Source organism: Temnothorax americanus, unplaced genomic scaffold, assembly GCF_048541705.1.
Source record: "Temnothorax americanus isolate GAGA-0224 unplaced genomic scaffold, ASM4854170v1 Scaffold33, whole genome shotgun sequence".
Classification (NCBI taxonomy): Eukaryota; Metazoa; Arthropoda; class Insecta; order Hymenoptera; family Formicidae; genus Temnothorax; species Temnothorax americanus.
This window is the reverse complement of record NW_027509475.1, coordinates 1,251,075-1,276,231: the sequence shown is the minus strand read 5'-3', so window position 1 is coordinate 1,276,231 and position 25,157 is coordinate 1,251,075. Positions and strand designations below refer to the sequence as shown.

The 25,157-nt window shown below is 41.5% G+C and overlaps 1 protein-coding gene across 30 annotated transcripts in view; it reads left to right on the top strand.

The window, feature by feature from the left end:
- Positions 1–25,157, top strand: part of Bent (projectin protein bent) — a 98,997-nt gene that overhangs the window by 64,666 nt on the left and 9,174 nt on the right. For all 30 annotated transcript variants that reach the window (XM_077413564.1, XM_077413563.1, XM_077413557.1 and 27 more), the window contains 39 exons: positions 35–337; positions 1,139–1,420; positions 1,532–1,831; positions 2,512–2,814; positions 3,118–3,399; positions 3,604–3,909; positions 4,268–4,570; positions 4,861–5,162; positions 5,452–5,731; positions 5,847–6,152; positions 6,246–6,520; positions 6,595–6,901; positions 7,381–8,262; positions 8,570–8,869; positions 9,100–9,381; positions 9,648–9,947; positions 10,253–10,555; positions 11,031–11,489; positions 11,733–11,855; positions 11,989–12,876; positions 13,056–13,358; positions 13,542–14,423; positions 14,673–14,928; positions 15,258–15,583; positions 15,744–16,046; positions 16,287–16,671; positions 16,985–17,190; positions 17,425–17,885; positions 18,384–18,918; positions 19,184–19,378; positions 19,548–20,031; positions 20,344–20,599; positions 20,732–21,066; positions 21,165–21,280; positions 21,633–21,917; positions 22,103–22,242; positions 22,369–22,632; positions 23,082–23,698; positions 23,978–25,076. In XM_077413564.1, coding sequence (XP_077269690.1) covers positions 35–337; positions 1,139–1,420; positions 1,532–1,831; positions 2,512–2,814; positions 3,118–3,399; positions 3,604–3,909; positions 4,268–4,570; positions 4,861–5,162; positions 5,452–5,731; positions 5,847–6,152; positions 6,246–6,520; positions 6,595–6,901; positions 7,381–8,262; positions 8,570–8,869; positions 9,100–9,381; positions 9,648–9,947; positions 10,253–10,555; positions 11,031–11,489; positions 11,733–11,855; positions 11,989–12,876; positions 13,056–13,358; positions 13,542–14,423; positions 14,673–14,928; positions 15,258–15,583; positions 15,744–16,046; positions 16,287–16,671; positions 16,985–17,190; positions 17,425–17,885; positions 18,384–18,918; positions 19,184–19,378; positions 19,548–20,031; positions 20,344–20,599; positions 20,732–21,066; positions 21,165–21,280; positions 21,633–21,917; positions 22,103–22,242; positions 22,369–22,632; positions 23,082–23,698; positions 23,978–25,076 — 14,534 coding nt within the window. The remainder of the gene's footprint in view (positions 1–34; positions 338–1,138; positions 1,421–1,531; positions 1,832–2,511; positions 2,815–3,117; positions 3,400–3,603; positions 3,910–4,267; positions 4,571–4,860; positions 5,163–5,451; positions 5,732–5,846; positions 6,153–6,245; positions 6,521–6,594; positions 6,902–7,380; positions 8,263–8,569; positions 8,870–9,099; positions 9,382–9,647; positions 9,948–10,252; positions 10,556–11,030; positions 11,490–11,732; positions 11,856–11,988; positions 12,877–13,055; positions 13,359–13,541; positions 14,424–14,672; positions 14,929–15,257; positions 15,584–15,743; positions 16,047–16,286; positions 16,672–16,984; positions 17,191–17,424; positions 17,886–18,383; positions 18,919–19,183; positions 19,379–19,547; positions 20,032–20,343; positions 20,600–20,731; positions 21,067–21,164; positions 21,281–21,632; positions 21,918–22,102; positions 22,243–22,368; positions 22,633–23,081; positions 23,699–23,977; positions 25,077–25,157) is intronic.

Genomic DNA, 25,157 nt, shown 5'->3' with positions numbered 1-25,157 from the left:
TAAACATAAAATAAATAATTTCTCTGTCTTTTAGACGAACCTTTAAAGCCTGGAACGCCCGAGATCACTGATTACGATAACGAATCCGTAAGCTTAAAATGGACTGCGCCAGATTTCGATGGTGGAGCGCCGATCGAAAAATATATTATCGAGAAAAAGGATCGGTTCAAGCCCGATTGGGAAAAGGCTATTGAGGTCCCTGGAAATCAACTTGAGGGCAAAGTACCCGATCTGAAAGAAAGGGGCGAGTACCAGTTCCGAGTCATCGCCGTTAACAAAGCTGGACCTTCGCCTCCGTCAGACGCGTCGAAGATGCAGATCTGCAAGCACAAAGCTCGTGAGTTTCCGTCAAATATATATATATATATTCACAATTAATAATTAATCATTATGTAATAATATAACATATTTTTTATACTAATTTTTATAGATTCATTACTTAATCTTTAAAATTGTATAGAATTAATATTGTATAGAATATAAATTGTATAGATTCTTGTAACGGCTGATGCCGCACGGCCCGATCACGTGTAAGTAGCGTGTGTGCGAATTGTCGAACAGGTGGGAAATCGCCGAACCGCGGTATCCGAGACCACGGCGAGAATATTCAGTGTCGCGCTAACAACCGCCGAATAAATATATCGATCGCTCTGAGTCACCCGGTTATTAACGGTTTTACTTATTGTATCTTATTGCTTTATATATTATAAAATTGAACGTGAAGTGTATCCTATAGAAATGTTCGTAATCCGGAGCGTATAAACAATATGAACGATCATTTATAAATTGACAAATGCCCGACATCTGAGGTGCGCGCGACCGGTGTGCGCATCGCGCTCAACGCTGTACATATTCCTATCGAGAATAAATTATTGTTACCAGCATTTTTGCATTTGTACATTCAATGGTACAACATAAATATTATATTATTATAAATATATAAATATAATATTATTATAAACTTTTTATAATTATAATTATAATTATTATAATAACAAATAATAATTAATATATATATAATTGCTTTTAATAATAATTAATTTGAAAATATATTATAAAGAAAGATTTTAAAACTTATCTTTATTTTTACGTAAAAATAATAGTCTATCTGCTATCATATAATTTCTTTCGCTTTCAGTGAAGCCGAGAATTGACAGAACAAACTTGAAACCGATCGTTGTGCGAGCCGGCAAAACCATCAAGTACGACGTGGATGTGCGCGGTGAACCACCGCCGGAGATTAAATGGTATCACGCCGGTAGCGAAGTAAAATCCGGCGAAAATATCGAGATTGTCAACATTGACTACAACACGAAACTCACCATCACTGACAGTCTGCGCAAGAACACTGGCGTCTGGAAGATAAAGGCTGTCAATCCTCATGGCGAGGATGAGGCGGAAGTCGAAGTGACGATATTATGTGAGTGGCAGATATTCGACATTTTCCTTAACTAGCAGAATAAACTATAAAATTATGAAATTCTTTCCTCTATCTATTTTAAATTATTGCACGATTATTTCTTATGTGTAGCGGCTCCCGGGAAACCAAAGGGACCGCTCAAAGTGGCGGATGTCACGAAGAACGGCTGCAAGCTCAAATGGGGCAAACCGGAAGACGATGGTGGCAAGCCGATCACAGGATATCAAGTGGAGAAATTGGATAAGTCGACAGGCAGATGGATACCGGTCGGTCGTACTGCGGACACCGAGATGGACATAAAGGGTCTTCAAGAAGGACACGAATACGAGTTTAGAGTGAAGGCTCTAAATGAGGAAGGAGAATCGGAGCCGCTCGTATCAGACGGCTCCACAATCGCGAAGAATCCTTACGGTAAAAAAGTTAAATAGTAATGTTAAAAATAGATAAAAAACGTTTTAATAAATTTAATTACCTGAAAAAGTGAAACTTGATATTATAAGACAATATAAAACAATAAGTAAACAGAAGATATATTGTCACGTCTTTTCCACTCCCGGAGCAGTCCGGGACGTGAGACGGATCAAAAAGAGGAGGGAGGGAAGGATGTCAGGTCCCTCCGATGACTGTCCTCTCGTACCGCGCGACAATTACACGCGAAAGTATTGTATTGGGCGCCAGACGCGTAATTCGCGTCCACTAAAGTACGCTAGAATCACCAAAAATTTTAACCGCGACACAAGACAAAATTAAAGCGACGTCGAGCTGGCCGACCTTAATAGCTACGGGCGGGGTGGATGGAGGGCGGCGCACGATTCGGCGGGGTGACGCGTAAATCATTCACTCAAATCATTGAAAACAAATAACACGGTTAAAATGAATTATAAATGAAAGAAAAAGAAGAAGATAACATTGAGTAATCGAGAAAGATTTTGTTAAAGAATTCGTAGCTCGATGAAAAAATATAATTAAAATGTTATTTTCACAAAATAAATAATTTATTATATCATCTTTATAGCCTAATTAAGATTCTGTAATATTAATAAATATTTTACATTGCTAAAAATTAAATTATATATGTTTTCTTTTGACAGATGTCACAAGCAAGCCTGGAACACCGGAACTCGAGGATTGGGATGTCGATCGTGTCGATCTCAAGTGGGAACCTCCCAAAGACATGGGCGGTGCGCCGATCACCGGTTATATCATTGAAAAGAAGGAAAAACCTTCTTCACAGTGGGAAGAAGCTCTAGTCACCGATTCGCCACAACCGAAAGGTCGTGTTACCGGGTTGAAGAAGGGTTCCACTTATCAATTCCGTGTTCGTGCTGTTAACAAGGCTGGACCATCGGAGCCCAGCGATCCGACCAAGCCGCACGTTGCAAAAGCAAGATTCTGTGAGTATCTCAATTTGATCAACTAATTATAAATAAATATAACTTATCTTGAATATTATGTTGCAAAAAGTGCGTTTGAAATATTTGATAATTATAGAGTAGACAATATATTAAATTACAATTTATAATTAAATAATTTTATATTAAAATTAATAACGTAGAATTTATTTTAAATTATTTTTAAATTATTTTAATTTTATTTTAAATTATTTTTAATAGAAATTAAAATTTCTCTTTAACGTCAAAATTTAATTTATCGTATTTTATGGAAAATGAGAAATGTGAATAAATATTTTCTTATAGTGAAACCGCACATCAACCGTGACAAGTTGCAAACCATTAAAGTAAGGGCAGGTCAGTTGGTAAAGTTAGAAGTTGATGTCGAAGGTGAACCTCCTCCAACAGTTACGTGGAGTTTCGCCGGTGCGCCGCTCCAAACAGGAGCCAATGTTAAGATCGATAACGAAGACTACCTTACTAAGATTCAGTTAACAAACACCAGTCGGAAGTTAACTGGCAGATATACCATTAAGGCTGTAAACGACTCCGGACAGGATGAGGCCGATGTGGAGATTAATATTCTTGGTAAATAAACTTGAATATATTTTGTATTCGTATCTCCTTTTTGACTTAAGTTAAGTTAACTTAAATGTCTAAAAAGGATTCTCCATGCTTTATACAAAATAATGAATATCGAAAGTGATATAAATTATATTAGTTATATTAGCTAACAGAAACACACTAGAGAGAATATATATTTATGCTGTAAAATTTTGTATAATTTTGTAGACAAGCCTGGAAAGCCGGAGGGACCGTTGGAAGTGTCCGACGTGCACAAGGAGGGCTGCAAATTGAAGTGGAGCAAACCGAAGGACGATGGTGGACTACCTCTGTCCAGTTACATAGTTGAAAAGATGGACGTGACGACGGGTCGTTGGGTACCAGCCGGTATCGTGGACCCTGACAAAACTGAGCACGCGGTTACCGGTTTGGAGCCCGGCCATAAGTACGAATTCCGTGTGAAGGCTGTGAACGAGGAGGGGGAATCAGAACCCCTGCAAACTGATGTTGCCATCGTAGCGAAGAATCCATACGGTATAGTATTTTGATTACATTGTTCGCGCATATACATTTTATTTTTACACGTAATTCTATTTTAAACTGAGTAATTTTAGGTATACCGTAAGCAATAAATATCTTTCTTACTTTCTTAATAAAAAAAAATTGTAATTTAGGATATGATACTATCTTTTATAATTGAATTTATTGTAGATATGTATACATTATTTAAGTAATTATAGATAATATGTTAGACTTTCTCTTTAGTAGTAGATAAAAATTTTTATTAAAATCTATTATATTATGATAAAAATATCAAACAAAGGTAACAATGCAAAAAATTATTTAAAAAAAGAATAGGAAGAATTATGGGGTACTTTTTGAAATGTTTTAGATGCTCCAGCGGCGCCTGGCCTCCCAGAGATCGTCGATTGGTCGGAGAACATGGTAAAACTCAAATGGGAGCCACCGATAAGGGACGGCGGTGCACCAATTACCGGATATATAATCGAAATGAAGGATAAGTTCGGTACTAATTTCGTCAAGGCTGCTGAAGTGCAAGGGCCCGTGTGTACTGGCACAGTTCCACGTTTAGAAGAGGGCAATCAGTATCAGTTTAGAGTACGCGCCGTCAATAAAGCTGGCCCTGGTGAACCTAGCGAGGCCACCAACCCGCACACCGCTAAAGCTCGTTGGCGTGAGTGTGTCGCTTTGTTTTAATTTTAATAAATTACAGGTTTATCAGGAAAGAGTGAAAATACAAAAATATATTTTGTTATAGAAGAAATTATCGTATAAATAATATTTAATATGAAATTCTATATTTATTAGGATTTATTTAATTTCTTTATTTCTATTTATTATGATTTGTTAATTCTCTCCATTTATTAAAATGTATTTAAATTTAATTTTCTTCTTAAAATCTCGTATTTATTTGTATGAAAAAGGCAGTCATAGATAGTTGATTTCTTAATTTTTATTTTGCAGTGAAACCATACATTGATCGCACAAATCTGCAACCCATGACGGTAAAAGTCGGCCTCACCGTAACCCTGGATGTAAACATAATTGGCGAACCGCCACCGAAAGTCACTTGGACCTTCAAAGACAAAGAACTCGTATCGGACGACACAATACGAATCGACAATATCGATTACAACACAAAATTCTTTATTCTAAAAACTAAACGCGCGCACACCGGCAAATACGTGATCACGGCGAAGAACGAAGTTGGCGAGGATACTGCCGAAGTAGAAATCACCGTTCTTGGCAAGCCGAGCAAACCAAAGGTAAAGATTTAACATTTTATCTTTTGTATGTCTATAAATTATGTATACACATATTTTACATTATCACTTTATTCAACAAAAGTTGAATTAATTCAATCAAATCTTCATTAAATAAAATGAGAAGTGTTTAAAATAATAATTAACGATTATTTAAATATGAATAATTAAAAAATTTATTAAATAATTTATTTATTTAGTTATTGATTATTGTAATTATTTAATTATATTTATCTGGTTTATAAGTCTTGAAAATCTGACAACAGGATTAAATATCTTCTTTGCAACTTAGGGTCCCTTGGAAGTGAGCGATGTTAACAAACATGGTTGCAAACTCAAATGGGACAAACCCGAAGACGATGGTGGTACACCGGTCGAATACTACGAGATCGAGAAGCTGGATCCTCTTACAGGGCAATGGGTACCCTGCGGTCGTAGTACCGAACCCGAAGCGACCATCACCGGATTGCAGGAGGGCAAGCCATACAAATTCCGCGTGAAAGCCGTCAACAGAGAAGGAGAGTCCGACGATTTGGAGGCGGACAAGTCTATCATAGCCAAAAATCCATTCGGTACGCATTACGAAATTCGGAGAAACTGAAAATGGATTTAAATTTGAAATTATATATTACATATGTTTATCCGTCGCGCATATATATATATTACAAGTCACTTTCTCGATTTTAGACGAACCGGGCAAGCCTGGTCGACCAGAGCTCAAGAACTGGGACAAGGACTTCGTCGATCTCGAATGGACTCCGCCTAAGGACGACGGCGGTGCGCCGATCGAGAAATACATCGTGCAAATGCGAGACAAAGAGGGTAGACAGTGGGTGGACGTCGCTAAGGTTCCGGGAGAACGAACGGCCGCTAAAGTAACCGACGGTATTCAGGAGGGTCATGAGTACGAATTCAGAATAGTAGCAGTCAATAGGGCCGGACCTGGCGAGCCCAGCGATACCTCCAAGAGCGTCATCGCCAAGCCTCGATTCTGTAAGTGTTATATAATTGACAACCTTATTACATTTAGACAAACTTGTTTATTCAGTAAAGTAATTTATATCTAATTAATCCTGTTGTTTACAGTGGCACCGCATATCGATCGCAAGAATCTTCAGAAGAAAGTCATGCGAATTGGCCAGATGCTGCGACTCGAGGCCGACATCAAGGGTGAACCACCACCAATCGTTACATGGAAACTCAAAGACACGGTGCTGAAGAGCATGGACCGACTCAAAATTGAGAACGAGGATTATCATACTATGTTTATCCTCAATAAGCTTCAGCGTTCGGATACCGGCACTTACACCGTCATCGCCAAGAATGACAGCGGCACCGATCAGGTTGACGTTGAGCTTCAGGTTCGTACAATCATTTCCCAAATTAATTAATATAAATTCCGAGAATACTAAATGTGATACTGTATGTCCGTTAGGTTCTAAGCAAGCCTAGCAAACCGAAAGGACCACTCGAAGTGTCCGACGTGACGGCCGAGGGTTGCAAGCTGAAATGGGACAAACCCGACGACGACGGTGGTGAACCGGTTGATCATTACGTCATCGAAAGGATGGATGTGGACACTGGACGTTGGGTGCCATGCGGTACCAGCAAGACTCCGGAGGCAGACGTGTCCGGTTTGAACGAGGGCAAAGATTATCAATTCCGTGTCAAAGCTGTCAACTCTGAGGGCGAATCTGAGCCTCTGGAAACGGCCATACCGACGACCGCCAAAAATCCTTATTGTAAATATCTCATTTATTTTTATTATTTCTTTTGATCAATTTTTTGAATTCTTTTAATTATATTATTAGTAATTATATTATTAGTCCCTTTAAAACATTAATTACAAATATATTTTGAAGATCTAATTCACTTGCAACTCTTATGTGATAATATATAGATATTAACTGTAAAAGTTTATTTTTTCTTATTTTTCCTGTTATATTAAAAAAATTGTAGATTTTTAAGAAACTTAAATTTTTGTGTTGCTATTATATTAATAAGTCTTTTCTATGTGTTATATAAGTAAATTTTATTACCTAAAATATTATCTTTTATATTTATAATTGTAATTGTATTAAAGAATATATGACATTAGAGTATAATTTAACAAAATTATTATATTATGCGTTCTATTATTATATTGTTATACGCATTTTAATCTAATTTTTATTATTATCTATAATAATACATTTTCTAAAACATTTATTTCTAATTATAGCTGAGCCCGATGCGCCCAGTAAACCCGAGTTGAAGGACTGGTCGAAGAACCACGTGGACCTGAAATGGAAAGCCCCGAAGAAAGACGGCGGTGCTCCTATCGAGAAATATATTATCGAGAAGAAGGACCAGTACGGCAAGTGGCAGAAAGCCGCAGAAGTTCCAGGCAACAAAACCGAAGCCAAAGTGCCAGATCTTGTGGAGGGTCAGAAATATCAATTCCGGGTTAAGGCCGTGAACAAGGGTGGCCAGAGCAAGCCCAGCGAGCCTAGCGACACCTTGACTGCCAAAGATCGTTATGCCGCGCCCAAGATCGATCGCACGAACCTGAAGGATATCACAATTAAGGCCGGCAATGTCATTCGGTTGGACGTCAAAGTCACGGGTGAACCGCCGCCAAGCAAAACCTGGTTCCTGAACAAGGCCAAGCAGGAATCCGGCAATGTACTGACCATCGAGACGGAGGATTACAAGACCAAGCTCGTGATCTCATCGGCGACCAGGGCGCATTGCGGCACGCTGACTCTGAAAGCGGAGAACAGCTCCGGCAAAGATGAGGCGTCCATCGAAATTCTGGTGCTGGACAAGCCTAGCAAGCCCGAAGGACCGCTCAAAGTTTCCGACGTGCACAAGGAGGGCTGTACTCTCAAGTGGAATCCGCCCGCGGACGACGGTGGTGCGCCTTTGGACCACTACGTGGTCGAGAAAATGGACACGGAGACTGGCAGATGGATACCGGTCGCGCGCACCAAGGAACCTACGATGGCGGTGGAGAATCTGGTGCCCGGACAGGAATATAAGTTCCGGGTCGCAGCTGTAAACGCGGAAGGCGAATCCGAACCGTTGGAGACCGAATACGGAATCGTCGCCAAGAATCCATTCGGTAAGAAATTAGTCTCTAGTTTCTCTTCAGCGTTTCTTGATAATATATCTATTAAATCTATTCTTTTATTTGACTTTTAAGGTTCTTTAACTTTTATATGAAAATTCTGCACGTCTAATCATATAAGTAAAATTTTAATTCCATTGTTCTAGCTCCATTCTTTAGGGGTGTGCAAGACAATTAAAAAACTTTTTAATTAGATTTTTACAATTACTGATTATTATTTCCTTCTAAATTGATTCTCGAAACGTCTTATTTGTGTTTCTCAGTTCAAATAAGTAATATCTGTATTTTAAATGTATCATAGATGAACCTGGAGCACCAGGACGTCCGGAGGCGACTGACTGGGACAAGGATCACGTGGACCTGCGATGGACCCCGCCGTTAAAAGACGGCGGATCTCCAATCACCGGGTACGTGATCGAGAAGCGGGAAAAGGGCGCGCCCAAGTGGATCAAGGCGTGCGAGACTGGGCCGGATTGCAAGGGTCGCGTCGACAATCTCGACGAGGGTGTCGAATACGAATTCAGGGTCAAGGCTATTAATGCCGCTGGTCCCGGTGAACCGTCCGACGCCAGCAAACCGATTACCGCCAAGAGTCGACGACGTGAGTTCTTCACTTATAAAGATATCTGAATTTAATCTTTCATCTCTACCGCTAAATATTTTTTAAAGTACTTTTAAAGTACTTTCTGTTAGTGCAAGAAATCTCGAATCAGATTTGAAAAGATTTCTTAATGTAAAAATTTTTAGGAGACAAAAATTGTTTTAGAAAATGCTAATAGATGAGGATATGAGGAGATTTATTTATTGTAATTATCTCTTTTGATTGTTCAGTCCCGCCGAAGATCGACAGACGAAACCTGCGTGATATAACTGTACGCGAAAACGAAGCGTTCCACTTCGACGTCAAGATTATCGGCGAACCACCGCCAGACGTTACGTGGGTGATCAACAACAAGAGCATCCAGCAGACTACGTATCGCAGAATACAGAATGTGCCTTACAACAGCAAATTCTTCAACGACAAGCCCGAACGCAAGGACAGCGGCACTTATAAGATTACAGCTGTCAATCAGCACGGATCCGATACCGCCGAAGTCGAAGTCACCGTTGTCTGTGAGTAATTTTTATAAATTAATATTTTACACAAGTTTTCTACACAATTTATATATTACACATCAATTAAAGAAAATAATTCTACAATTATTAGTCTGTTTATAATAAGCAAACTGTTTCAATCTGCTTTCTTTTTTTCCCCCAATATTAAATATTTAATATGGAAGTATTTAATATATATAAATAATTTGTAATAAAAATTGATTTTTCGTTTATAAACGTAATTTTTTGAACATATAACGAATTAAAACCCGTTTGTTTATCAGCCAAGCCTGGCAAGCCGGAAGGACCATTGGAGGTATCCGACGTGCACAAAGAAGGATGCACGCTTAAATGGAAGAAACCCAAGGACGACGGTGGAGAACCGATCGAGGGTTACCTCGTGGAGAAGTTCGATCCGGAGACCGGTGTCTGGCTACCGGTCGGTAAAACTACTGGACCAGAGATGAAGGTCGAAGGGCTTACACCTGGACACGAGTACAAGTTCCGAGTCAAGGCACTCAACAAGGAAGGAGAGTCTGAACCATTGGAGACCTTCAGTTCCATCGTAGCCAAAGATCCGTTCAGTGAGTGGAATATTTTTTACAATCCTCCAAAAGTAATATTTAATGCCTATCAATAACATCTTCTGGATTATTAACTTTTTTATATATATTGTCACAGAAATATGTGATGATATATTTATTAATTCATAACAATTATTAGTTTAAAATTAATTATTTCGTTGTATCTTTCATGCTTTTAATTCTTGTTTCTACTTTTTGTAACATTTTTATTATATATAAAGACAGTATTTTTCACACAGTTTCGCTTTCTATTTCTTTAAAATAATTTTAATTGCCAACTTTATTATATTAATAAATTTTTGTAGCTGTGCCAACTGCGCCTGGAGCACCAGAGCCGGTCGATTGGACGGCCAATCAGGTTGAACTCGCCTGGAAGGAACCTGTTAGCGACGGTGGATCTCCTATCACAGGTTACATCATCGAGAAGAAAGACAAGTACAGCACTATGTGGGAGAAAGCTTTGGAAACCCAGACACCGACCACCAAAGCTCTGGTTCACGGTCTAATAGAAGGAAACGATTATCAATTCCGCGTGATCGCCGTAAACAAGGCTGGTCAGTCGGAGCCCGGCGAAGCCAGCAAGACGTTTACCGCTAAGCCGCGTTTTTGTAAGTATTTGTCACATTTCAATTTTTCTGATTCATTGTTAGACTTTAATATTGAAATAATATATTCTTTTTGGGAATATTTAAAAAGATTATAAAAATTAATTAAATGTGCGTACATTAGCGATATTTTTTAAATATATGACAGTATCATTTTTCTTTAAATTATAACTTGCAAATTGAAAAAATTATATCTTCTTCCTGTCATAATAATTTATATTCGACTGTAAATTCTTTTTTGATAATTTTTATATCGAGTAAGAATGATACTCGAGTAAGGCTAATAAGTACTGTGTAATATCTTAATAATTGATATTTCCATCTAAGATCTTAATTACGCAAACGATCGATCTATAACAGGACAATAATCCTTGTATCGTTGCCACAAAACGTACGCACGTACCAAAAATAATCTCAATGAATCGCATGCTTATATCTAAATCTATTATTGGCATCTAATCATCCCAATCATTCGCAGTGGCCCCGAAGATCGATAGGCGCAATCTGAGGGACGTTACCCTGTCCGCTGGCTCGATGCTGAAGTTCGACGCCAACGTGATCGGCGAGCCGCCGCCGCACATCGACTGGCGTTACGGCGCGATACCGCTTCATTCCGATCGTAAGGTGCAGATCGACAACACCGACTACAATACCAAGTTCAGCATACGTCCAGTGTCGCGGGACGACAGTGGCGATTACACCGTCACGGCTAGCAATTCGTCGGGCAAGGACTCAGTGACGGTGCAGGTGACGGTGACGGATAAGCCGACGCCGCCCGAAGGACCGCTTCAGGTGTCGGATGTGCACAAGGAAGGATGCAAGTTGAAGTGGAAGAGACCTAAGGACGACGGCGGCACGCCCATCGAGTACTACCAAGTGGACAAGATGGATCCGGAGACCGGGTGCTGGGTGCCTTGCGGACGGTCCACCGAACCAAGTAAGTAGATTTGAAATTGATTAGTAGAATAAAAAATTAAGCTAAGACAACAACGTCATTAAATTATTTATTTAAATGATACGTAATAGGTTCTGCTTTTATAATTTTTTGTATTTTATAAAACGTCTCAATTTTTTTCCCATTAATTTCCTGCTGTTTCGGTCTTAAAATACACAATTTGCTTTATAGTATTTATTTATATAATATGTCGAATGAATTATATATATATATATATATTTGTAGCTCTCGAGGTGACAGGCCTGACACCTGGCAAGGAATACCTCTTCCGCGTGGCCGCGGTCAACGCCGAGGGCGAGTCGAAGCCCTTGGAAGCGGAGCAAACGATAGTAGCCAAGAATCCATTCGGTACGTTAATAAAACATACATTAAAATTATATAAAATCGCCGCAAGCATAAATAAAATATAATCTAAAGATAGGCGTTGTTATTTTTAATTTAAAAGAATTAACATCAAATCTATTTTCATGTCTATTTGCAGACGAACCAGGCAAACCGGGTGATCTCCGAGCCACCGATTGGGACAAGGACCACGTCGACCTGAAATGGACTCCGCCGGAGAATGACGGTGGTTCACCGATCACCGGTTACGTAATCGAGAAGAAAGACAAGTACGGCGAATGGGAGAAGGCGCTGGAGGTGCCCGCGGACGACACATTCGCTACGGTGCCGGATCTTATCGAAGGCCAGCCGTACGAGTTCCGTGTGCGTGCGGTGAACAAGGCTGGCCCTGGTGAACCGTCGGACGCCACGCCGACCATCATCGCCAAACCGCGCAATCTAGCGCCCAGGATCGATCGCACCAATCTGATCGAGGTGAAGATCAAGGCCGGTCAGAACTTCAACTTTGACTGCAAGGTCACGGGCGAGCCGCCGCCGACCACCAAATGGATGCTGAACGGCAAAGAGGTCCGGCCGAGTGATCGCGTCAAGGTCAAGCACGTGGACTATAACACCAGTCTAAACGTGCGGATGGCTACGCGCGCGGAATCCGGCAAGTACACCGTCATTGCTGAGAATATTAATGGCCGAGATGAGGCGGTCGTCAAGGTGACCGTGCTGGACAAGCCGAGCCCACCCCAAGGTCCGCTCCGCGCGACCGACGTACACGCCGAAGGTTGCAAGCTCGCGTGGAAGCCGCCCGAGGACGACGGTGGGCAGCCGGTTGATAAATACGTCGTAGAGAAGATGGACGAGGCCACGGGCCGTTGGGTACCAGCCGGGGAGACTGACGGACCGGAAACGAGTCTACAGGTGGAGGGCCTGACGCCAGGGCACAAGTACAAGTTCAGGGTAAGGGCGGTCAACAAGCAGGGCAAGTCCGAGCCGCTCACCGCCATGCAGAGCATCGAGGCGAAAAATCCCTTCGGTAAGACAAGCATTTTTAATGAAGTAATAATTTAATATATCTTTGAGTAAATATTTGAACGTCATATTTCCAATATAATTATTATAATCACTTGAAATTTATTATATTTCAAAATTATATTATAAAATGTTCAAAAAATGCCAATTTTCACGTTTCTCACATTATTTTATATTTTGTAGATGAACCAGGAAAACCAGGTACGCCCGAGGTGGTCGATTATGACAGGGACTTCGTCGAACTTCAATGGAAACGTCCTGAGGAAGACGGTGGATCACCAATTACCGGTTACATCATAGAGAAACGCGATAAGTACAGTCCGACCTGGGAAAAGTGTGCGGAAGTCGATGGCGATACGAACCGCGGCAGAGTCAACGACCTGGTCGAGGGAACTCCATACGAGTTCCGCGTGAGGGCCGTTAACAAGGCTGGTCCCGGCGAAGCGTCGGAGGCGTCCAAGTCCCACTTGGCGCGACCCAAAAACCGTAAGTATTCGCGAAAAATTTATTAAATTTAGGGTATATTTAAGAAAATTGAATTATTTCATAATTTTTTATAACTCAGAAGCTTAAAAATCTAAAAAAAATTGATTAAAAATGTTTCTGTTTAATAGATCTTACATTTACTTAGTAACGTATAATTAATTACGTTCTATATTTTGTGTTCAGTCCCACCAAAGATCGACAGAAAGTACATGCTGGATGTGAAGGTGCGCGCCGGCGGTTTCTTCGACTTCGACGTGCCGGTGACCGGCGAGCCGCCACCAAGCAAAGAGTGGTCGCTCAAGGACACCGTAGTGATGGCAAGCGATCGCATCAAGATCATCAACGAGGATTACAACACCAAGGTGCGCGTGATGGAGGCGAAACGTTTCGATTCCGGCGTCTACACGCTCGTGGCCAAGAACGTGAACGGCAAGGACTCCGCCACGTTGACGGTGAACGTGCTGGACGTACCTGCGCCGCCGGAGGGTCCATTGAAGATCGATAACGTCACTAAAAACGGTTGCGCTCTGAAGTGGCGGCCACCCAAGGACGACGGCGGTTCCGAGATTCAATACTACCAGGTCGAGAAAATGGACACGGAGAATATGCGTTGGGTGCCCGTGGCCGAGGCTAACACTACCTCGGCGCAGGTGGGCCACCTGATCGAGGGACATGACTATCAGTTCCGCGTGCGAGCGGTCAATAAGCAGGGCGAGTCCCAGCCGCTGACGGGAATGGACACCATCACCGCGAAGGATCCGTTCGCCAAGCCGGACAAACCTGGCGCGCCGGTCGCCACCGACTGGGACAAGGATCACGTGGATCTCGAATGGGCACCGCCCAAGAAGGACGGTGGATCGCCCATAACCGGTTACATCATCGAGAAACGACCTCGTTTTGGACAATGGGAGAAGGCCGCCGAGGTGCCCGGGAACAAGACCAGCGCCAGAGTACCCGATCTGACCGAGGGTCAGGAATACGAGTTCAGAGTCATCGCCGTCAACAAGGGCGGACCTGGCGATCCGTCCGACGCGTCTGCGCCGGTCGTTGCCAAACCTCGTTTCAGTAAGTTCAAACCTTTGTCGAAATTAACAGCACGAAATAATTAAATTATTTTAGGAGGTTTTGTTACAAAAATGTATTTTTTATAAAATATACACATAGCATTCTTTCACGTATGTGGATATATATTTTTTTGCATAAAAGTCTTTCTCTTAAGAAGTAAGAATTTTTTGGTAATTTGCTTTTTAAGACAACTGATGTTTTTCCTCCGTTATCGATATTGCACTTATAATTTTGTCTTATTAATTGCAGTTGCTCCTTCGTTCGACACGCACTTGCTGAACGACTTGGTGGTTCGCGCCGGTCAGAAGATCAGCTACAATATTCCCATTGTGGCGTCACCTAAACCGAAGGCAACGTGGACTCGCGATGGCGTCCAGATTGTGGCCGATGCTCGACACGAGATGTTCACCACCAACACTGAAACTTCCTTCGAGATTCCGTTCTCTGTCCGTGGTGATACTGGACGTTACACTCTGACTTTGGAGAACGAGCACGGTAACTTTAGGTACGTGACAAATCAAATAATTATAATTATGTAGAAAGTATAGTTTCGATATTCATTCTTTAACGACATATTTAATTCGGATAGCATAGAAATCTTGAGTAAATCAATTTACATCAAATAACATCTTGTTACATCTGAAACTTACTTTTAATGATTGAAAATAATAATAATAAACAAAGATGATTTAAATGAATAATAAGATTTTAATATTGAAAAAAAAATTAAAGAAATTATTAAATAAATAAATATAACTTTGGCAATTTATCAGTGTAATTTTATTACATTCTTGATGATTATTAATTAAACAAATGATGACGTTAAATTTCTAGCGCCAGCGCGAGAGTCACTGTCCTGGATAGACCGGCACCGCCGGAGAAGCCTTTGGACGTCAACAATGTCACCAAAGAGGGTTGCCACTTGACCTGGGGGCATCCTCTCGACGATGGCGGCAGCCCCATTCTGCACTACGTCATCGAGAAGATGGACATGTCCCGTGGAACTTGGTCCGACGCCGGCATGAGCATGGTGTTGAGCCATGAGGTCAGCCGTCTGATTCATCGCAAGGAATATCTATTCCGCGTCAAGGCTGTCAACAACATCGGAGAGTCCGATCCGCTCGAGACCACGAGAAGCATCATCGCGAAGAACGAGTTTGGTGAGTGACTTGATAAAAAAAGATACTTCAAATCTAAATAAAAATAACATTTAAAAGTTTTAAAATTTGTGCACATTGTAAAACTCTAAAACTAAAGATATATTTGATAAAAAAGAAACAATGATATTATTGTTAATAAATACGTCTGCGATTTTTTCAGATGAACCGGACGCGCCTGGCAAGCCGCAGATCACGGATTGGGACAAGGACCACGTGGATCTGCAATGGCCAGCACCGAAGAACGATGGTGGATCACCGATCACCGGCTATATCGTTCAGAAGAAGGAGAAAGGCAGCCCTTACTGGGTGAATGCTGTGCACGTGCCCGCTGGTCAAAACAGCACGACCGTTCCGGACCTGACAGAAGGTCAAGAATACGAATTCCGTGTGATCGCTGTCAACGCCGCCGGTCAATCCGAACCGTCGGAACCCAGCGATCTCGTCACTGCTAAACCTCGTTACCGTAAGTTGTGAATTTCCATAGTATTAGTTTAAAAAGCGACGATTTGATTAAAAACTTCTAATATATATATTGTCGCGTTTAAAGGAGAAGAGGAAAAAGTATAGGGGACCAAGATTATTGATTTTTCCTGGTCCAGTTGATCTTATACGGGGAGATATAAATTAGCGAAACTTCAGGGACGCAACACTATATTTATTTGCGTTGAACATCATTGCATTCAATTTCCTTCAACCTTTTTAGTGGCCCCGAAGATCAAGACGCCTTTGCAGGACGTTCGTATCAAGGCTGGACTTATCTTCCACGTGGATATCGACTTCGTCGGCGAACCGACGCCGGAGGCAACATGGAGCGTAGGAAGCAACGAATTGACTTCCAACGACAGGACGACGATCACATCGATCGGCTATCACACGATTGTGCACATCGTCAACGCTAAGAGATCCGATTCGGGATTGTACCATTTATTGCTGAAGAACAGCAGCGGCATAGATGAAGGCAGCTTCCAAATGACCGTTCTAGATAAACCCGGACCGCCGGAAGGTCCTTTACAGTACGAGGAAATCACCAGCCAGTCCGTCACGCTCTCGTGGAAGCCACCCAAGGATAATGGAGGCAGCGAACTTACGTAAATAAATTTTTAATATTTGGAAAACGTCGTCCATGAAATAAATTTCGCGTCGCGAATAATTTTTGCGATACATATAATATATTTTTATTTGATCCAGTTTTAGCTGTGTATATATCTTCCATATATTTTTACTTTAATTTATAATTTCTCTTTGTGATTTCTCTTATTAGAATTATAACTATTAAATTATAATTTCATGTAGCAGATTTGTCGTATTACAAATTATACGTTGTAAGATACAAAAGTTTCGGGCCCAAGGATGTAGAAAAGCAGTAAAATGACACGACTATTTGCAATTTTTTATTTACAGTGGATATGTCATCGAAAAACGCGATCTCACGCATGGTGGCGGTTGGGTACCAGCTGTTACACACGTTAATCCCAAGTTTAATCATGCGACTGTGCCAAGATTGCTTGAGGGAACCACGTACGAATTCCGTGTGTCCGCGGAAAATCTTCAGGGTCGCTCCGAGCCATTGACTACTGATCGATCTGTTGTTGCCAAGAATCAATTCGGTGAGTATTATTAATAAAATATTAACTTTATCTATCCTATTGTTTCTAGTTTTTTTAAATATAATTACCATTTAAAAGATTAATATATTAATATAATAAAATTTCGAATATATATTGTAATTGTGTAAATTATAAATTTATAAACACGCGCGGAAAATGTTTGACCAAATGTTTTTTTATTGCTCTCTTCCTTTGTTCACGGATTATTATATATATTCGATATTAATTGCTCAGTGGTTCCTGGACAACCCGGCAAACCGGAATGCGTGGACGCCGACAAAGATCACATCAAGATCAAATGGACTCCGCCCATTAGCAACGGCGGTTCCAAGATCATCGGTTACGACGTGGAGCGTCGCGATCGCGCTACAGGTCGTTGGATAAAGCAAAACAAGGAGCCGGTCAGATATCCTGAGTATTACGACGACCATGTGACCGAGGGTCATCAGTACGAATATCGCGTGGCGGCCATAAACGCCGCAGGCGCTGGAAAACCGAGCGAGACCTCGTCCGTATTCACAGCTAAACCAATGAAAGAGAAACCAAAGCTTCATCTAGACGCTCTGATCGGGCGCAAGATCAAGGTCCGCGCTGGAGAACCGATCAACGTCAATATACCGTTGTCCGGTGCGCCCCCGCCGAAGATCGAATGGACCAAGGATGGAAAGTCACTCATAGAAACTCTTCGCCTATCTGTAAGTTTATCTTCATATTTGTTTTTGAGATTGCAATAAAGATAAAAATGATAAATATAACGCGTTTTCTATCAAGTTAATTAATTAGACTGGAATTTACATGCAGATTAAATTAAATTATTAAATAATTTTTATTTACTGTTTGTAATGTGATTACAGCCAATAAACGAGCAAAAAATAGATGTTACAAAATTAAATTAACATATTAACTTCAATACACTAAAATAAGACGTTTTATATATATAATAATAATTATTATTTATATATATATATATTGTTGTAAAGAATTTGTTTTAATAAAAATTTTATTTCACTTTTAAAAAAATATTAATTATATATTTTTGTGTTTAATATAGAACATAAATTATATATATTGTTTTTCTCGTAGAATTTCTTTCAATTCTTATCTCAGTCTTTGTATATATTTTAGTCTGTTACAATGTTTATTCTTTTTTGTTACTGTGCGCGTGTACTTTCTCATTTTTATTGTATCTTCAGACTGAGACCAAGAGCGATCGAACGCAGCTACTGATCGAGAAGTCCGTCCGAGATGACGGCGGCATGTACACCGTGACCGCGTCGAACGAGCATGGAAAGGATTCGGCCGAGATCGAAGTGATAGTCGTGGACAAGCCTGGACCACCTCAGGGCCCTTTGCAATACACCGGCACGACGCAGGAGTCCGTCGGCCTGTCCTGGAATCCACCGGCGGACAACGGCGGATCCGACATCACGAACTACATCGTCGAGGTTTCGGATTACGGTTCTGACAATTGGCGACAAGTGCCTGGATACGTTCCCAGGACGAGCTTCACGGCGAAGGGCTTGACCGAGGGCAAGAAGTATGTCTTCAGGGTCCGCGCCGAAAACATGTACGGTGTATCAGAACCTTTGGAAGGTAAACCCGTGATCGCCAAGAGTCCGTATGATCCGCCGGATGCGCCAAGCCAGCCTGAGATCCTTGGTTACACTCCGAATAGCTGCAGTCTCGCATGGAACCCGCCTATCAATACCGGAGGAAAGCCTATCACTGGTAACTTATTACAATAAATTATTTTATAATTATTATCTCTTATATATACAAACAAAGATTAAGGTTTTATTATCTAATGTTATATTATATTATATTAAGTATTTTATATCAATTTTTTAAATCTATGATTTAAAAAATTACTTTCAAAATTATTAAATATTTAAATATATAATGGATATTTTAATTTTTTTATTTTTTAAATAAAAACTGTGTTGAAATTTATATTTTACATATGACTACGCATTATTTCCATTATCTTCTTCAGGTTATTACGTGGAGAGACGCGAGCGTGGCGGCGAATGGCTGAAGGTGAACAACTACCCGACGCCGAACACGACGTTCACCGTGCAGGACCTTCACGAAGGTTCGCGATATGAGTTTAGAGTAATCGCTGTCAACGAGGCTGGACCTGGCAAACCCAGCAAGCCCACTGAACCGATTACAGCCGGACATCAACGTCGTAAATATTATTCAATCAATCATATTATTATATTATAACAAATAATTCTTTGCAATCTGAAATATTAGTTCCAAGTCTGAATTTTATTTATAATTATTAAATGATTTATTAATTTTAATTATTATGTAATCTTCTGTAATATTTAATTATATTGCCGTTATTATTGCAGTGCGTCCTGACGCGCCCGAGCCGCCCAAGGCGGACAGGATCACCAAGGATTCGGTGACCCTGAGCTGGCGACCACCGCGAAGCGATGGTGGCTCGAAGATTCGAGGATACATCATCCAGAAGAAGGCCAAGGGTGATGACGACTGGTCAGACGTAAACGGCGCGCCTGTACCGAGCAACGTATACACTGTGCCGAAGTTGAAGGAGGGTGAGGAGTATCTCTTCAGGGTGTTTGCTGTGAACGACGTCGGCAGCAGCGACCCAAGCCGACCGAGCAATCCGATCGTCATCGAGGAGCAACCTAACAAACCAGTCATGGACCTCGGTGGAGTTCGCGACATCACCGTTCGTGCCGGCGAGGACTTCTCTATTCACGTGCCTTATATTGGCTTCCCCAAACCAACCGCCACGTGGTTCGCCAACGACGTCGTTAAGGATGAAACCGATTCACGTGTGCATCAACAGCTGGCCGATGACTTCGCCAGGTATGTGCTTTTGGAATTATTATAAACTTTTGAGAAAAGGATCAAAATCAGATATACAGATTGTATCAATTTACTCATCAAACTGATTTTTTTAAGTTTAATACTAGACTGTAATTATTATTTTACATTTAGAGAATATAATTAAAATATTTTGATGGAGACTATTTGATAATTATGTTACATAATTGTGTTGAGAAGAGATTTTTTACTGTATAAAATATTTAAATTTAAATTTTCTCATCACCGTGTTGCGGTGATTAATAATGGTACGTAATAATATTACACGTATTACTGATTAATCTTTTGCTGCAGCCTGGTAGTGAAGAATGCGAAACGTTCGGACGGAGGGCAGTACAGACTCCAGCTGCGCAACTCTTCCGGCTTTGACACGGCGACCGTTAATGTCAAGGTCCTCGATCGTCCTAGCCCACCCGAAAACCTGCGCGCGGATGAATTTGGCGGTGACGCCCTCACCCTCTTCTGGAACCCACCCAAGGACAACGGCGGTGCTGATGTCACCAACTACGTGATCGAGAAGAAAGAACCGAAGGCCGCCACGTGGTCCAAAGTAAGAAATATTATATCGAGATCATAATTAATGGGAAAAAAACGAAAGAAAGGATTAATTTGAAAAACTAGCATAGAAATTGATTTGAAAATAATATCAGAGATTTTAAAAAGAGAGAGAAACTTTTTGCAGGTAAGCAGCTACGTTACGACACCGTTTGTGCGGGTCAGGAATTTGACGGTCGGTCAAGTCTACGAATTCCGGGTAATGGCGGAGAATCAGTACGGCACGTCGGATCCAGCGACAACGATCGATCCGATCAAGGCGCGACATCCGTTCGATCCGCCGGGCGCGCCCGGCACACCTCGCGGTGTGGAGACCACCGAGGACAGCATTACCATTACCTGGACCAAGCCTCGTCACGACGGCGGCTCGCCGATCCTCGGATACGTCATTGAGAAACGTCTTCTGAACGAAGACAAATGGGTCAAGGCCACTCCGTCTCTGGTGCACGACACCACTTATAAGTGAGTGATCTAGCTATACTATTACATGCTCTCAAACTATTACATGCGTTTTTGGTTTTAACGAGATGTTTTAACAATTCCTTTCATCGGTCTCATAGGGTAACCGGACTGATTGAAAATCATGATTACGAGTTCCGCGTAGCTGCGGAAAATGCCGCCGGTCGCGGACCATGGAGCTCCAACTCCGACGTTATTCGTGCTAGCGCTGCTCCATGTAAATACACATATATCTTACATAAAAGTATTTTGTTTTACATGTAAAAAAAAAACTATATTTTGTGTAGTAAAAATGCTAAAATTATTATATAATTAAAATTTTTTATTGTACACACATAAAGAATTTTAATTAATTTAATAGAGTTTAAAAGTACTAATGTACAAGAGTCTGCTTTATTATTACGTATAGATTACAATTTTTAATGTAATATTTTTAATTAACTATATATAGCATATTGTAAGTGTGTTAATGTACTTAAAGAAAATATTTTTAGATTTTTTCCTTAATCAAGTTTTTTATCATTAATTGCAACTTTTCATATAGTTCAATATGTCAATCGTTGTTACAGTCCCACCGAAGATCACAAGTGACCTCAGCATCCGCGATATGACCGTGATTGCCGGAGAACCGTTCACCATCACGGTGCCGTATACGGCCAATCCTAAACCAAGACCGAATTGGTCTATTAACGGCGAGGAGGTTCTCACTGGAGAGAGAATCAAATTCGAGACGACCGATGTGGCCTCACAGTTTATCAATAAGAAGGCAAAGAGATCGGACACCGGCACGTACACGATATATCTGACGAACACCGTTGGCACGGACTCCGCTTCGTGCAAGGTCCTCGTTGTCGGTAAATTTCTTTATATTAATACGTATTAATTTCTAACCCGCAATATCTTTTTTTAGATTACACCTTGAATTTAAGTTCCAGACAATCATATTTTGAAAAGTAGTAAAATAGTAGCATCGAAAAATTTTTTGAACTAAATTCTTTGATTACTTGCGGGTTATACTATAAGATTATTTTCTTTCTAGACAAACCGTCGCCACCTCTGGCGCCTTTGGACATCTCTGATATCACTCCGGAAACCTGCACGCTGACGTGGAAGCCGCCTTTCGACGATGGTGGTTCGCCAATCACGAATTACATCGTCGAAAAACTGGATCCGGCTGGCGTGAGTTTTTTTTTTTAGCTTAAGAAATTCTAAATAATGATCATAAAAAAGATAATATTATTTCTTCCTTACGACATAAAACGCAACATCGTATGGATGTCTATATCTTCATCGCTTTTTCTTCAGTACTGGGTGAAGCTTAGCAGCTTCGCGAGGAGCACGCATTACGATGTGATCGGTCTGGAGCCAAATCGCACGTACAACTTCCGCGTGAGAGCGGAGAATCAATACGGCATATCCGACCCGCTACAAGCTGACGAGCCGATAACAGCCAAATTCCCGTTCACGGTGCCAGATCCGCCCGGACAGCCACGAGTCATCGACTGGGATACCTCGAACGCCACGGTAGTCTGGACGAGACCATTGTCCGATGGTGGCTCTCGTATCCAGGTGTGTAAAAAAAGAAAATGCATTTCTACGAGATATGAATATTATTAACATATGGACTTGTATTATACATAGACAATTGACATCACATGAATCTTTTGAACTTCGAAATTTATCTTAAACGGTCTTTCAAAGAACAATATATTACACACTGGTAAATATTAAAGGATCGCAAAATTTAAACCAATAGCTTAAATTAAATTACATTTTGTTATTTTTAACTATAACCGTGTGTGTGTGTCAAAATTTATTATTTTAATATAAAACAGTATTTTAATTCCATTACTTTAGTTAAATTAACGTTGTTGTATTTAAATTAACGACATATTGAGGGGTAATTGCGACCTATAAGAATGGTTAAAAATGACTTGAATTGAGTATAACTTGACACTACGAATTTAAGAGAGTGTATTTTCTATCTACACTACATTAATACAAAATATTAATTACAGGGCTACAAGATCGAATTCCGCGACCCAGCTGAGGACGTGCAATGGCGCGTGGCAAACGACTACCTTTTCAAAGACACTACGTACGTGTGTTATGGCCTGATGAGCGGCCACGAGTACGAGTTTAGGATCCGCGCGAAGAACGCAGCCGGCTTCAGCAAGCCGAGTTCGCCGTCCACGCCGTTTAGGCTCAAGAGCAAGTTCAACGTGCCGTCGCCACCTGGCACGCCGCAGGTCACCAAGGTCGGCAAAAACTATGTTGATCTGCGATGGGAGCCGCCCGTGTCCGACGGCGGTAGTAGAATTACTGGCTACGTGATCGAGAAGCGCGAGGTGGGCAGCGCGATGTGGTCCAAGTGCAACGAGTACAATGTCGTCGATACCGAGTACACGGTCATGCACCTGATCGAGCGGGGTGACTATGAGTTCAGGATCTTCGCGGTGAACGCCGCTGGCAGATCCGAACCAAGCTCGTGCACCACCCCGGTGAAAATATGCGAGGTCGAGGGTGGCGAGAAACCGGAGTTCATCAGAAACTTACCTATCAGTCAGATCATACCGCTTGGCAAGACCCTCGTCCTCGAATGCGAGGCCACGGGTAAACCGTTGCCGACCGCCAGGTTAGAAGAAATAACATTTATTTAATATTTGCTAATTTTATATTACTTATTATTAGATAAGACTTATTCCAAATATATAAAATCAGAACTGAGTGTCACAACAATTAAATTGATTAGCTAAGATTTATTTCTTTTCTAGACTATTTTATTACGGTTATATCGTATTTATTAGAAAATAAAAATCTTTTAATGACTATATTATATTATATTTTTATCAATAAATAATATATTAATTATATTATTTACTTGAAGCTGATATTACAATTTTAACTTGTTCAGGTGGCTGAAGAACGGCCGCGAGATCACCTTAGGTGGTCGCTTCCGCGCCGAGGCGATAAACGGCATCTATAGACTGGTGATATCCGAGGTGTGGGACGCGGACGACGGCGACTACAGCTGTCAGATCTCGAATCCGCTCGGCGTCGCCGCGACCACGTGCAGATTGAAGATCGGCACGCCGCCGCGCATCGAGCGCATGCCGAGCGATCTCTATCTGCCGGAAGGCGACAACACGAAGATTAAGATCTATTACAGCGGCGATCAGCCGATGGACGTGACTCTGAAGAAGGATGGTCGCCAGATCGTGGAGACCACGCACATCAAATACACCGTGTTCGACGAATACCTCATTATCTTCATCAAAGATATCCAGAAGGATGACGCCGGCACTTACGACCTATCTATTTCGAACGACAGCGGCAGCGTCAGCGCATCCTTCAACGTGTACATCACCGGACTGCCTGGACCGCCGACCGGACCGCTTGACGTTTCTGATATCGACAAGCATACGTGCACCCTGTCCTGGCACCCGCCCAAGTACGACGGCGGTCTTCGGGTCACTCACTACGTGGTGGAGCGTCGCGACGTCAGCCACACGCACTGGATTATCGTGTCATCCTTCTGCAAAGACACCACCTTCGTTGTGCAGGGTCTCACCGAGGGTCAAGAATATCTCTTCCGGGTGATGGCAGCCAACGACAACGGTATGGGCCCGCCGTTGGAAGGCACCAACCCGATCAAGGCCAAGGCGCCGTTCGATCCACCGGGACCGCCTGGTACGCCCAAGGTCATCGAGGTGGGTGGCGACTTCGTCAATCTCTCATGGGAGAAACCGGAAACGGATGGCGGTGCTAAGATCCAGGGATACTGGATCGATAAGAGAGAGGTCGGCAGTCAAGCATGGCAGCGCGTGAACGTCAGCATCTGTCTGCCGACGCAAATCAATATCAGCAACTTGATCGAAGGAAGGCAATACGAGTTCCGGGTGTTTGCCCAAAACGTTGCAGGACTTAGTCCTGAATCAAAGGCCTCGACCTCCGTGAAGATCGTCGATCCACAAGCGGCGAAACCACCGGAGATTATCCAACCTCTCCAGAAGGTTTGTATTTCTTTAATTTTACTTTGATTATAAGAATTATTATAACTGAGATTTAAAATAATGCATATATATATATATATA